The sequence below is a fragment of the Aquila chrysaetos genome, chromosome 6 (genome assembly GCF_900496995.4).
Source record: "Aquila chrysaetos chrysaetos chromosome 6, bAquChr1.4, whole genome shotgun sequence".
Taxonomy (NCBI): Eukaryota; Metazoa; Chordata; class Aves; order Accipitriformes; family Accipitridae; genus Aquila; species Aquila chrysaetos.
In genome coordinates this window covers 42,390,603-42,405,841 of record NC_044009.1, presented here as the reverse complement: position 1 = coordinate 42,405,841, position 15,239 = coordinate 42,390,603, and the positions used below count along the sequence as shown (strand labels likewise).

The window sequence follows — 15,239 nt, the reverse complement described above, 5'->3', positions numbered from 1 at the left end:
TATAGGATTCAGAAAGGAGTAAAATTAAATGAATTTTTTATGAAGTATAACTGTCCTTTATTGAAATAAAAAACAGTAGGCTCCCAAGAGCAATCTCTCTCCCTTATTTTGCCATTCTCCCAGCATTTAGCATTCCGTGCATGGCAGACATGACCATTACCTTTGATTAACTACAGTTACTCTACATCCCCACGAGGCTTCTGCTTCCTTGCCTTGGGGAGCAATGGATTTTTTAGTGGGTATGCTTCATAGAAAGTGATCTTAGATAATATTATAAAAACATTTTAAAAGTTACTTCATTTAGTTGCTAATCTTTTGTCTGCAACCCAAAAGAAGTTGTTTCTAACTTCTTGACAAACACAGAATTTTTTTTTTTTCCCCTAAGAATCAGTCACTGAGACTCCTAACTGTGCTCTGTTCTGGATCATATTCTTTACCTCCCATAGATTCCTACTCATATTAAGATTCTTCCAGGATGGGGGGGGAAAAAAAAAAAAAAAAAGCAAGCATATTTACTGATGTATTAGGACAAGTTGAAGAATAGGACCAGGCGTAGTGTGGGCAGATCTCATAGAAGCTCACACACATGGTTCATACAATGCACCGGATTGTCTAGTTCACAACATACTCTTGTAGCAGTCCTTAAGCCTGTGTTGAGTGCAGCTTGCCAAATCAGGCTGAATACTGCCAGATTTTTTTAAAGGTGGGTGCCTAGAGGTAAAATGTTTGCCAAAGAATAGAACCATAAAAATCCTTTTTATTTTGAAAGTGCAAATTGGGAGGGAAAGAACAGGAATTGCTCTTGCTTTGCACTCTTTCCAGACATTTAAGAAGGTTAAAACGCTTCACAAGTAACATTCATTTTTGGACTTTATGCAGTGATTAAGCTAAGTTATGATATTCCTTTTCCAAATGCAAAATGCAAGGATACAAAAATCTTGATTCATAGGATGTCTTAGAAATAGGATCCTACTGCTGAGAAGCACAGTAAAAGTATCAGACAGACTCCCTATCAAGATGAATCAAGTCTGTCATTTAAAAGCACATGCCAAAGGTGGGGTTTTTTACATCCAAGTTCCTACCTTTAACTTTCAAGTGCACACTGAAAAGGAAAATTCCAGTATGGTTTATCACATTCCCTTTTTATACAAAATAATTCCAATTAGAGCTGGCTGGAAACAAGAGTTCCGTTTCATGACTGGTTTCAAGGCTCTCATATTTGGATTCTTTCCCAGAGGGCTCTTGGATAACTAGCTTCTTTCTCACCTCACTCCTCTCTCTCTCTCCCTCAGGCATGTCTGCACCCTGAAATGTGGCACAGGGAAAAGGTACTCAAGTCTGCGGAGAATGAAGCCAGCACATCTGGTCAGTTTGCCTCTCAATAAAGTCTAGTTGCAGAAAGGTTAACAAGCTTAGGAGTCTCGAACAACTAGACTTCATCCAGACCTGACGTCTGACCAGCCAGCTCAAGTATCTGTAACTGATGACTCACTGCAGTGCTTGTTTCTGAGCTGGTACAAGGACAAGGACCTACCAGTGTAACTTGTTTTGCCCTCCCCTCTCCATCCACTTTGGAACTGATCATGAACTCCATCTTGCAGTTGTGAAACTTTCTGAATGAAACTTGAAAGTCAGCTTTATTTCCTCAATGAGCTTCAGTCTCACAGAAACAGCAATTTTTGACGTATAATCCTGAATCAAAGAATTCCCCAAACTTGTGGAACAGTTCTGGGAGTGGAGAGACAGGTATTGCCCATACTTACTTATGTTAAAAGCTGATGTATTTGGTATGTATTGGGGCATTTTTGCTTGATATACATTTTGGGGGTTTTGAGTTTTTCTTGGTTTTTGTTTTTTTTCTCATGTAAAACAGAGATCAAATTGCACTGCTCACCTGAAGCCTGGACCTCCATGATGTATTGGTGTAAATCTTGCCCTTGCTGGATGACTTCAAAGGTCATGTTGTTCATGGCCAACTTCCGCTCAGTGTGACGCTGCAAGCGCTGCTCAGCCAGAGTGAGGTCTTCGGTGTTGAAATCATTCATTTGTCTCAGCAGATCTTCATTCCAGGCATCTAACTCTGCTGTAACCTTCATGGGCAGAAGACAGACACTGTATTCACTCAAGATCCATGAAAAATCTTACTCTCAATTTGTGTTTGGATCACAAAATCACTTCACATTTTAACTCTGATCCAGAAACCTCCAAACCACAGCCTCAGTACACTCTGGATCCTGCCCACTTAATGGTCACGCTTAACATTTTGCTTAGGTGAGGATCCATGAAAAGATTATTGGTCCAACAAGAAATCTGACACCTTTTTCCCTTACACATTCCAAAGGGCACTGTAAGAGAAGACCCACTATATTCACATGGATGGTAGAGGTAATGTTTCTGAATAAATTCAAATTTAAATGAAGAAGTAATGCCTACAGAATTGCAAAACAATTTGTAACACCTGTGACCACATAATCCCAAAATGGCCTGAATTTTTCTAAAAACATTTTGCAACACATTGTATGTTACATATTACAGATGGAAATATTATTTATTCTATCTTCATAGAACTGAACTTATAAGCTGCTTCCAGTAAGCCCTATAACAGGGAGAACTAATATATTTTTCAGAATTATTATTATTGATATAATGTATTGTGAACAGTATCTACCCATTGTTCACAGAAAATGCATCACAAGACTAAATATTTCATTATGAATTTGTGAGTTAACCCCCACAGCATTGATTGCAGTTGTACAGTAACTCTTATGCTGTGCTTTCAGGGACTTACAGTCTTTTATAAGGGTCTTTTTGTTGTCCTCCTTGTTATACAGGGAACAGGCCCTGTATAACTTTTTTCTCCTGTGGATCTGAAAGCTTTTAAATGGGGGAATGAATATAAATGATTCACTTTTACAGATGGGGAAAGCACAGCACAGAAACATCATACTTAAGGGCTACGTGAATCACCAGTAGAATCACGAATCATACCTGGCTCTAACTGAAGACCTATATAACCTGCCAATAACTCATGGGAACATGTAAAATCTTCTGTTGCTTTCTCTGCTTCCTGATTACAACACACAGTCTGATGATTTTAGTAGTCCATTTATTGTATCTTCTTTAGTTTACATTTTAGCCCAAGTAGCCATCCGATCTGAAAGTCCTTCTCCGTTTTTGCCTGTTCAATTAAAGCAAGATCTAGCCTCCACCCAAAGAGCACAGTCTCATGTCAACCTAGATTCTGCTACTGCAGACAAAAAAGAGGGAATGTGCTAGTGACAATGAATTGAGGGAGGGGGGACAAGGGAAATGGGAATTAAATAATGCATACAGGCTAGTATTGTGCAGTAAACAATTTTTTAAAGTATTGAAAAATTTTTAAAAAAATGCCTTAATTCTGATTCATAGGTCGATTCCTCATAGCTAGATTTAGGAGAGCTAAAACCAGGTATCTAAATTCCCATTTGTGCACGTTATGATGTAGTGAAAAGTTCCTGTTTCTCACTAGAAGTGCTCTTCAGTGCCTGTGTGCAGTGAGATGCTTAACTTCCTAAGTAGTCAAGATTCAAAATTTTCCATTCAGTTTTCCTTTCCAGAAAACATACATTATATCCAATGCAGGCACAGGAAGGCAACCCAAATGGACCGGCTCTCAGCCCTTCTCACATTAGAATGGATGGCAGTACACAGTTTTGCATTAGAAGGGAAAGAAAGCAGTTTTTAGGCCCTTTTTTGAGAGAAGCAGAAAAGCAGATTTACTCAGCCAAGAACCTGGGACCTCAGCTGCAGGTTGAAAGGCAGAGAGTGGATATCCTGAGGGGCTTCTATTTTTCTTCAGCTTATTCCATTGCTCATTCCACTCAATTACCTTTAAATAATAGCTATCTCTATAGTCTCTTTGGCCCCATTCCTGATTCCAGCACCCTCTGATTCATTGACATATCATATCATAGCTGGAGTCCCTGGACTGTGGAGACTTATTGGCAGATTTAACAGTTACGAAGAAATGGTCAAAGTGGATGCTGGAGAAGAGTTTTACCAGATACATTTACATTCAGAGGCAGATCCTCAGCTAACAGTAATCAGAACTGAGGTGGTCTTGACCTTGTTTCAAACTACAAACAACAGAATGAATTTAGAGTTAACACAGGTTCCTACAATCATGACAATAACACTTACAGTTCAATACAAAGCTCTTTCTGCTATTTCTAATGGAAAGGCATGTGATATAAGGGAATCAGAAGAATTTTATTTTTTATGAGCTATTATAAAACTGTCTGTTTGAATCCATTGCATTGATTGTCAGGCTGCTAAAACATAATAATTTGAAATTTTGCAAAGATTCACAAAGTACTTCCCAATTTCCTGTGAACACTCTCATGCATGTGCATTCAGGAAGATGTCTAAAAGCATTTATAAGTGACAGTAATAGAAAAGATTAAAACAATCAAAGAATGTGTTACATTAGTTTGCTCTGACAGCCATAATACTATGATTGGGGGATTCTGATCAAAACAAAATCTCTCCATCCCGTTTATGTCTATGGACACCAACTCCAGGACAGGAAAATGCAAATCTTTCAGAGGGTTGAATGGTCAGGGGAGTTGGCGAAGGATATTTGAAGGAATCAACAAATGTTCCCATAAGTATGCTGAGATCCAGCACTTCTGCAAAACTACCTGGGTAAACCTCTCTGCTGTGGTGCTGTTTCTCTTACTAACTTTTCCACTTGGCCGTGGAAAGGACACTGATCAGCATTGCTTTTATCATTAAATCTACAATAATTTCCACTCGAGCATGGGGAAATGGCTGATCCTGACGATACTGCTTTTTGCCCCTTAGGCCTGTGTGACGGTCTGACAAATTACAGTCAATGTCTCAAACATTCATTAAAGAACTTTGGTGGAGAAAACGGCCTCTGTAAAAACGCTGGAGTTTTGTGAACAGGACAATGTGGCCAGAGGAGAGGGTCCCATGGAGGGTGGGACCGTGCTTCTCCAAAGCCGCAATTCCTTATCTTAAGTGACCAGGAGAAGGAGCACAGCATATGCGCCTGGAGGAGGAGGCCCCATGGAAGATGGGACTGTGCTTCTATCTTAAGCGGTCATGCCAGCAGGGAAAGAGAGGCAACTCTGCAATGAACCACACCCCGCCAAAGCTCACTGACCAATTCCAGAGAACCCCGGGAATGGGAACTGCGCATGTCGAGACCATCAACTAACACACTATGAAAGAAGGGAGAACGAGTTCTCAGTGCACGCCCTCCGGAACTGGATCTCTATGCTGGCTGGACCAACGCTGGACCCAGGACTGGTAAAACCCTTTTCTTCTCTCTTTCTTTCTTTCTTTCTCTCTTTCTCTCTCTCCCTCTTTTCCTTCTCTCTTTTCCACAGTCCCCACTCCTCATCCTTTTAAACATAAGCCGTTGACCAAGTCTGAGACTAGGAGTGGATCTAGCCGCCCCTGGGCTCCTCTTCGAGAAGGAGTCCAGAAAGCAAGGGGGTCTGCTCTGAACCTCGTGACTCAATGGGAGGGCTCTCCTTCTGATACAGTTCCATGTTCCTTTTTCCATTTCTTTTTCTACACCTCCCTTCTCTTTTCAAACAGTGGTTTAATGACATGTTGCAAGGTTCATATTGATAAGTTCACTTGTACTTGGGCAAGGTTAGCTAGGTTGAATAAATGTTGATTGTTGTTTGAACTCCCCTGGTGTCGTTTCACCTTAATTCTGACAAAGGAAATCCACGAACCTGAGTCGCTCCAACTTTGCAATGCAACAGCCTGAGCGTCCAAGACAGGTCTGTAGCAGAGAGGCATCTACAAACACTCAAGAGGACTGCCTCCCAGGCAACCAGTGCTCCTTGTGCTCGTGTCGGCCACCAGCTTTCACCAGGCCCCCCGCACAGGAGGAGCTGCACCTAAATATCTACCCGTGCTATTAGCCATTGCAAGGCACCGAAGGGTTTATGCTCCATTATCCACACTCCCCAGTTCAAATCAGTGGTTCCAATTAAAGAGGAAAGGATGGCATAGGCCGTCAGGACACGAGCTGATAAACAACACAGGATGCAAGGCGAGCCCATGGTGCTCTATGCCATATTGCTAGGACCGGGAACAGGGGTTAAGACTGCGTCTGAGTGGCTCTAGACAGTCGGACAGGTCCAGTGGGGCTTGTTAGCCCAGTGCCAGCTCTGTCAGGGCCAGGAGCACAGCCACCAATGGAGAGGAGAAGGAAGGAAGGTGGGAAGTTGCCTCTGAGTGGGGGCTGATGAAGGATGACAATCATCCCATGTGCTGGCTTAGGGGAAGAGGGGAAGGAGTCAGGCACAGCGAGAGGTGGAACATCACCAAATTTCTCAGGCGAAGTGTGTACAGGAAGGTTGGGTACATTGCTCTGAGTAACTGAGACAAACAGATGGCTAGAAGGGAATCTAAAGCACAAAGCAAAGAAGCAATAGGAGAGCTGTGATAACAACCCAGCCTTCCTGAATCCCAATCTGGTGCCCTATCCCAGAGATCATGCTGCTTTGCACATCTCATTAAGACATTTCCTTTTCTGTCTGTACAGCCAATGCCTCAAAATCCCAGCAGTTTCTGTACTTCAAACTGGACCATTTGGAAATGGTCCCAGAGTCTGAATTTGAGTCCCTAACCGGTTTGACTTGGGTACAGGGAAATTGATTTTTTTTTTTTTTTTTTCAGGAACAAGCTGTAATTAGGCAGCTCTGTTAACTACAGATGTATATTTTTCAAGACTAAAAAAGGGCTTCGGATGCTTTCACAGATTGGTCAGGCATTGACATCTATGGTGAAACTTGGACTGCATCAGACAAAAGTGTCCTGTCTCCTAAGCTGTGGTAAGAGCCAATTCCACTGGGCCTGTGTCAGGAATTGTCTCATAAATGAGGCTCACTTGGCCATGAATTTGTTTAATTCCCTTTTGACCCAGAAGAATGGCTGATGAGAGTTTACTCTCTTCATCTGCTAGATTTTTGGTGGGAAGAACTGACAGCACTTCTTATGTTTATTCACTTTACTTCCCAGTGTTTGTGATTCTAAATAGACCTTAGCATCCCTCACATGCCCTGAGAAAAGAGAAGCCCTGCCGCAAGAGAAGCCCTGAGCTCTGGCTCTGTTCTGCTGCGGCATGAGAGAGAAATCATACCAAAGCAGAAGGGTCACGAGAGCAGCAACAGTGGCAGTGCACAGGTCTGCATTAGCAAAAGCAGCAGACTTATCCGCAGGTGCCCACACTGTTCCAAGGAAAGCTGCACACATGCCTCATTGTCAGCCACACTCTGCCTGACTCCTTGGAAGGAGCCATGCTCAATCCTTGCAGGTCATATAAGGTTGGTGGTGGCCAAGAAACAGCTCCCTATTACTAAAGAAAGGTCAAGTGACCCCAGACTACTAATGAGAGAGAAAGACACAACAAAGCTATTGATTGACAATGAGCCTAGAAAGCACAGTTCTTCATTCTTCACCTGAAATAGATGCTCCTGCTGCCATGATAATGGGAGGGGAACTAATGCTGGTAGTGAACCCAGTCTAGTATTAAATAACTAAGATACCCTCATCAGAACAGTGGAGGCAGAGCAAGAGTTAACTTCAGCACATGAGGAAACACTGGGTTTGTGCTGAGCTCCATGCTACTATCACAAGGCTATAATAGATACACAGACTATGTCAGCCAGGTCTGTTTTTCATGCAGACACAGCGACCACAGTCTAGACCACATACTCTTTAGGCAGGAAACCTCCTAAAGCAGCAACCTAATATACCGAAATTCCCACTGCTGCAATACTGCTGCATTTGCTGCTTCCTGGATTTACCATGTTGCAACACCAGCAGATAACATGACCGAAGGGAAAGAGACATGCTCATCTTCAATCCTGGAGAAAGAGGAGAGGTATAGAGAAGAGGTACGCAGGTGAAAAGTAATAGCAGTAATAATAACAACAGTAGCAGTCCAGCCATCTCATGCCTACATTGCAGCCTGCTTGTGAATTAGGCCAAAGAGCCTATCCAAGCTGCAGCAGCTGATGTGCAGGCAATTGTACATCTGCAATAAATTCATATCTAAACCCTAAGTATCTTTTTCTTGATGCTGCTGCCGAGTTTTTCTACAAAATGGTGCTGCTGAGCCTAGAATGCTGCTTGCTTGGCCTTAATTCAGTGTTTGACACCTAAAGTCATCGTGTTTAATGCCAACCAGAAAATTTTGTTTGCCAATTGAAGGAGGTGGAGAGGGGAAATGAGGAATCAAGCAAAAGAACATAAATGTTATATGGCAAATGAATCACACAGGAGCTGATATTTTGAAATATGGGCTGAGGAAGGGCATATGAGGAGGAGGGAAATAAAGTTCTATCCTGGGAGCAGAAGCTATTAACACAGAGTGGGCTCGCAAGAAGGATCTGAAAAAGAGTAAAGATGCTTGGGAAGAACAAGCAAATGTAGGAGGCAGGTTCCAAGAGAAATGATGGTGCAAGTAGGAGGAGGAGCAAAGGCGAGAAGAGTGGGTAGAGCATGGGGATGTGGCAGGACAGGAAGAACAGTCACACAGGCACAGGGCAGATCTGTACAGAGCTCAGAATCAAGAAAAGGGAATATCTACTTCATTTTAAGAGAAGAAAAGGTGGCAGCCATACAGCTGGGATGAACAGAGAGTGAGGATGGATGAGATGAGAGGTCAGATATGATCCAGGAAGGAATCAAGAAAAGATAATTCTGACTCCTGGATGCTGAAGGAGTGTCTGTGAGTGCAGAAAGAAAGGGGTTATAATGGAGTAGGGGAGACCAGATCTCTAAGGCATACTAGAGATTGGGCACCAGGGATGCCAGGGGCAACAGCACTTGGCTCTGCTTCAGCGTTCAGAGCAGGCTGGAAGAGCAGAGGACTGGATGTGACAGTGTAAGTGGATTTACGGGCAGACTAATACTGAAGGTATATGGTAGAAGAGATGTAGGTAGGAAAGGGTGAATGAAACTGTCACTTCTACAGATCATGTAAGCAGAAAGTTTGCTGTTCCTCCTTCTCAGGCCTCAGTTTGGGCTGACACTGTGCAGTACGACAATACTGTCACCCGTTTTTTTGACGACAGAGATGCCACACTGGCTTAGTGGGGACCTGGGCCACTGAAGTGTGAAAAGGCTGTCACAGTGATGATTCTGCTCCAGTGCTTTTGGCTCCCGAATCCCTAAAATATCAAGATAAAAAATGGAATTCAGCTCCAAAAGACAGGGTGCCCAGGACAGCTTAGTACTTGCCTTTCCTTAATTTTAAGCTATGTGCAGTTTGGAAACTAGGTATATATGGAAAAGAAAAACAAAAGCTCACTAAGCATGAGACTTTATAGGATTCCAGCTTATGAACAGAAGAGGCTGAGTTTTTTCTTACCATTCCCTTTCAAATCTATCTCAAGATCTCTGTAACTCATATTTCTTTGCTCACATCTGAGTGTCAGCTCTAAGTCAGTGAGGGGCTGTAAAACATCTTGTACCTTCAACACAGGCAGCTAATTCATTTGAAAGATTCTGCTAATTTTATAAACCTGGAATAGGAAACTAAAGTGAGTTGTGAATCAGTGAAGTAAACTACTGTGAAAGCTGGCTCCTGTTCCCTTCTAAACTCATGCTCAGGGACGGATGTGAACAGCCAGAAGAGCCAGCAAGTGAAATCAAGGCTGAAAAATTTAATTAGCAGGTGAAATGGAGCCAAAGAGATCGAATGGTGGAAAATTAGATATCCAGCAGGTGAAGATATTAATGATCATGGGGCTTTTTGAAAGATAACAAACAGCATACAAGATCAAATTTATATTGTACAGTGGCAACTCCCATAATCCCTTCCAAGACTATGTCTTGGCCTAGGAACCACATTGCTCTAAGACTACAGTGCATAGACTCTGTCTAGCATTGCACAGATCCATATGCATTGCAGGAAACAAAACAACATACATGACGGAAGGAGCTGGGCAGCTCTGGGAAAGGGAGAGGGAAGTTTCTTTGGAGGTAACCAACAACTGTTGCCAGACAGGTATTGGCTGAGATCATTCCTGTTCTCAGTCACAGAGTTTTATAGAGGCCTATTTGATCATCTCTCTACAAATGAAAAAATATGCAGAAAAACTCTGGATGGCAGTAATTTTGTTAGGGATTGCAACTCTACATTTTACCATTCATTTCTTATGCATTTACTCAGCATTTTACTGTATATTAGCATTTGTTCAAATAATGGTTAATAAGCCTTTAAATGACTATTTCTGAAGCGAGGGACAAAGTATACTTGACAGATTTTACTGAGGATGTAACTCTGCAATAAGACTGTGCTTCATATGTATAATGCGCTCAGTGTGGTGCCAGCACTGCCGCTAATGTCTGCCAGCTATTGTCCCTTGAGTCTTACACCCTATTTCCTTGTAGTGGATCAGCTACCACATACATATTGCATTAATCTCCCGAGTTACTTGGTTGGCTGCACGAACTCACTTGAAGTCTGTATCATATAGAAAGACCAACCATATAATCCTAATGATCCCATCTTGTCTTGAAATGCGCAATGACTTGGTGAAGTAATAAAACATATCAGGCATCAAAGTTAGACACGTTTCCTAAATAAAGAATGGGTTGTCATTTTATGGTTTTAAAACCTAAGGCAGAATAGTCTCCCATAGGGATAGCTAGGCGCTCTCATGTTTCTGTTTTGTCTGTTTCCAGGTGTTGTCATAGTTTGGATTTCATAATTTACCCCAAGAACCCAGAGTGTAAGTATCAGTCAATATAATGAGATTAAGGCAAGAAAGAACAGGCAGCACATGCTATGTGCCTGTGGGTTCGTATCCAAATTCGTATCTGCCAAACCTGCCTTGACTCAAGCAAAACACAAAAGCTGCCAGTGCGGCTTAGAAGTCCTTAGAAGTCCTAAATGAATGCAGCTGGTCTGCCCTGCCAAAGAAATAGGCAGGTGGCTTCTCTTTACATAAATTACTTTTCCTGAAGACAAATGCAACAATAGTTGGCAGATTTCACTGAAGTACAAGAAAAGGTCCAATGATGCCTAGATAGATGGAAGTAAGTGTTGCTCGTGCAGTAATCATTAATTCTGAAGTTTGTCTGGACTCCAAACCTGTCAAGAAGAGAAGATTATAGAAAAGCTCAAAAACCAGGAGGGCTACAAAGCAGATGGGTACAGTGCAAGTTTAGGAAAGAGTGCCAGAGGAAAGGGTGATCTGTGTCATGGATTTCAATATCCGAGGAGAACAGTAAAAATAGGAAAGTTTCCAAAGAACAAATGACAGTCAGGCACTTTCTAAATAAAACTAAAGGCCAATCACTCAATTGCCATTTGTGAGTTTGAAAAATTCCCAACACTTTCAGTTTGCATTATTAATTAGAAAGGAGAGAGAGGGCAGTAGGGAAAAATCAACAGACACAAAAAAGTTTCGTATCAAAACTGAATGGAAAGAGACAACATGAGATGTAGCTATTCCCTGAGACTGAGATGTAATGCGCAGCCTTCCCTAAAGCTGTTGGAAGCAGGTGGGCTCCCACAGCTGCATCCCTCTGGCTTCCACTAGAGAAATGCAAGTTTTTCCTCTCACCAGAGTTCCCATGGAAGGGTCCTCATCATAAGGGATTCCCTGGAGCACAAAAACCTGAGAACCAAGGGTGAGAACACAGACCTGAGGGGGAAAAATGGGAAACTCAATGCTTGACAAGACAGAAGCAGCAAAGAGGACAAAAGTGTTCAAGTTTGGGAGGTGGAGGGCCCACTTTTGACAGACTGTTTGTGTGAGTGCAGGAAGGAGAGGGATCAACATGGCTGCAGCAGTGTGAAGGGTTTTGTTCGGGATGTGTTCAATATGGTACTGTTCTTTGGGCAGATGGAAGGGGGCTTATCGAGACTAGAAAAGGAGAAATTCATTTGACAATCATACTGGTACACATTATTTCACTTTTCTTAATCTATGCAGGATCTAGGCTATCATGGAAAATTAAAACCTAAATACATTTCCAGTCATAGCTCAAGGTACTTGTCTTTAGTAGAAAAAATACTTAATTTCCTGTTTTAAATTTCATCATCTTTTTCCCTTAAAAGCTTGGAATAGTCAACCATCAGAAATACGACATGCTTCTTAATTATGGCAATGAAAAAATCTTTTTGCTTCTCAACAATGGCATGAGATAATTTTGTTAATTTTGATGACAGTTTCCTACTGACGTGGAATCCTTATTATAAGGCTGAGGCAACTGACTGCAATCTACTTTCTAAGGATCATTATTGTGTCAATTTGAGCCAATTCAGCTGTTGTTTGAAATGCATAGCATACATATGTCGTTTAATATTTCAAATTGCCTTTTTATTATCCATCAAACTGTTTTTCTCGTGTAAGCACTAAATGTACTTATAAAATTTAAGATACTGACCTGGATATGTTTTTATTGTGTGTTCAGTTATAAATTAAATGTCTTAATTATTCTAAAATTAAAAATATTTTTCAGAAAGAGGGAGCTTTTCTAAATAAAATCATCTGCCCATAGACTCCCTATGAACCATGTTCTCAGATATCCTTGTAATATTAATCTTGCAGAGGGAATTCAGATGTTCTTACGATAAAAAATAGCAAATCTACAGTGACAACTAAGTGGTGATTTTCTTTAAAATCCTTTCTAGCTAATCTGATTTTAGAAGACTATGAAGCACATTTCCAATTTTAAATATCTTAACGTATCACAGCCACTCCAAATGTGAATACATAGAAGTAGGATTCATGCAGAAGCAAAACAGGGGTCCACATTGTATTCCCATCTCTGGTACCACATATGGAGGGGACTAGGATAAGTCACATCATCTCCTGATGCCTCAGTTGCCTCATCAGTAAAGCAATCCATGGTGGTAACAGCCTTTGAGATCTTTGATGGAAAGACTATGTACAAAGAAAAAGAATTTGGAAACCATGATTTTTTAAAATTTTTTTTTTTTTTTTAGGTCTTTACTTAAATCATCATAATTCTAGATTCAGACCTAGAATTTGCAGTGAAACAGGCCGGGATCTTAATGAATGACTCACATGGGTTTACCACATACTGCCTACAGACACATTTGGGTGTTCCAGAAGCACATACTGTTTTTCAGGCTTTTTGCTTCATTTTTGGAAAACACAGGTGTCATTTATAGGTATGTACAAGTATATGCATTCACACTCCATTTATATCTTTAGAATAAAAGTCTCAATTATTCAACATTTGCCACACCATTGTATCAAAATATCTTCTATTTAAATATAGGAGATACTATGTAACATTCTTAAGGCAAAGTATGTTATCTGACATGAAATACATACATTTATACTTATACACACATACTTACAAAAAATACTGTCTCTCAATATCAAGGAGGCTGTGTATATCTGGCAAGTAAAATGAAACTATTCTAATTTACATAAATAACAAGCGCTGTAGAACTGACTTCAGTTCAATACCTAACTATACAGTCACAACAGGAAAGCTCATATACTCCTCACTGATTTCTATCTCTGGCATCCAATTATAGATCAAGACACCTAAACCCCTCTGTTTCCAGCCTTTTATTCCACTATAAATCATTATGCCATGTCTCAAAATAAATACTTACAAAGTATAACACAGCATTCTAAGGCTCCCATTAAATACCAGTACCCACCTTGAGATTACTACGGATTTACAAACAATACCTTCAGGGATACCATCATAAAACACTTAAAGGTGCTCCATGAACTGAACAAGCACCAGTGGGATACAGCGGGAGGAACATACCCCAGAAGGGACATAAGCGCTGACACATGGCTTTCATGAATTTTGTGCACAAGTTAATTTACATGTTGTTCTTTTCGCATCGTGTCCTATCAGAATTACAGCAAGTAATTAATGAGATTGGCTGGAGTCTCTTTAAAGTTTCTCTGTCCAAGAATACCTTAATTATTAATGTTTTGATGAGGTTTCCATCCAGTGCATCTATCTGATTTCAAAACAGAACTACAAAACAGAACTGAAAGACCTTTTTTGCACAAGGACATAAAAATAGCCTTTAACTTTCCCCCTTTTTTTTTCCTTTCCTTTTTAAATAAACCCACTGTGATGCTTAGAAAGCCCATCTTTTAAATATCCTTTCCTTCCATGCATAACAGGTTTTTTCACTCAGTGGTTTAAAGCTAAGCATGTATCTGTTTGTATGCATCTGTGTGTGTATCTGAAGAGACAAACCTCACTAATAAGCGATACAAAACTAAATCCCTGAGTGACTAGTGTCAATAAAGAGTTATAACAGGGGCATCTTATAAAGCTTCTCTGCAAAGCAGGCAGACTCTCAGCATAGTCAGTTAAGCAGACACAAATCTATTTCAGTGCATTCTAGCAGTATATCCTAAAGCATATTTTTAGCTTCAACATGCTGAATTTAAAACCTGGTTGTAACTCTCTCTCTTCCTCACTGGAGAGCTGAGCACAATCAAACAGCTCCAGGTGTATCCTAACAGAATATGTTTACCTATACTCCCTCTCCCACAGCTCTACCTTTCTCAGGTCATGCAGCCAGCTCTTACCTCAATGGTGTACTGTTCAAAAATCCGGAGCTGAAGGAAAATGTCTAGCTTAATCTTCCTTTCATGGAAGAGCTCTTCCATCTGTACCTGGGCCTCGTCAAGCTGCTGAAGGACAGATTCAATGTGGCTGATGGAGCTATTGTGTGGAGTCTTATTGTTGGAAACAGCAGAGTCCCTGTAGCAAGGCAGAGAGCATGGTTAAAGCTGAGCTTTAAGGCAGGCAAAAGAGCAAGAACTACACATTTGTGATTCTGCGTGCTGCTGAGAAGCAAACCGAAGCACAAAGGGCTGAGGTAAGGTGTATGCAACACTCATCTCTTCTACTTGCTGAAATCCTGCAGCTCCTGAGCTTGGCACAAAGTTTGAACAAGGGGATCATCCTTTCTTGTGTCATGACACTGTGACCTTACACACTTGGGAAGAGAAGGGGAGGAGAATGACGCATCAATCTCAATGGCTCTCTTGAGGAGACTGACTGGCAATCCCCTTTAATCCTACAGAGTGACCTGCTCCAGCCTACACTCACACCAAGCTCAGAGATGCTATGTAGCCACCTGGACCTTTACAAGTTAATATTGTGCATTTTCTTTATTACTTACAGACTAATTGAATCAGAATTACCAGCATTTGAGACCAAGGGGTAAGGATGTCTTGATT

At 41.2% G+C, this 15,239-nt stretch overlaps 1 protein-coding gene across 14 annotated transcripts in view; it reads right to left on the bottom strand.

Annotated features, from left to right (window-relative positions):
- Nucleotides 1-15,239, bottom strand: part of KALRN (kalirin RhoGEF kinase) — a 532,819-nt gene that overhangs the window by 186,586 nt on the left and 330,994 nt on the right. For all 14 annotated transcript variants that reach the window (XR_005932657.1, XR_005932658.1, XR_005932659.1 and 11 more), the window contains exons 13-14: nucleotides 14,583-14,757; nucleotides 1,895-2,090 (exon numbers count right to left, since the gene is read on the bottom strand). Coding sequence is in view for 11 of the 14 variants with exons in the window: in XM_030018367.2 (XP_029874227.2) it covers nucleotides 1,895-2,090; nucleotides 14,583-14,757 (371 nt within the window). In the remaining 3 variants the exon portion in view is untranslated. The remainder of the gene's footprint in view (nucleotides 1-1,894; nucleotides 2,091-14,582; nucleotides 14,758-15,239) is intronic.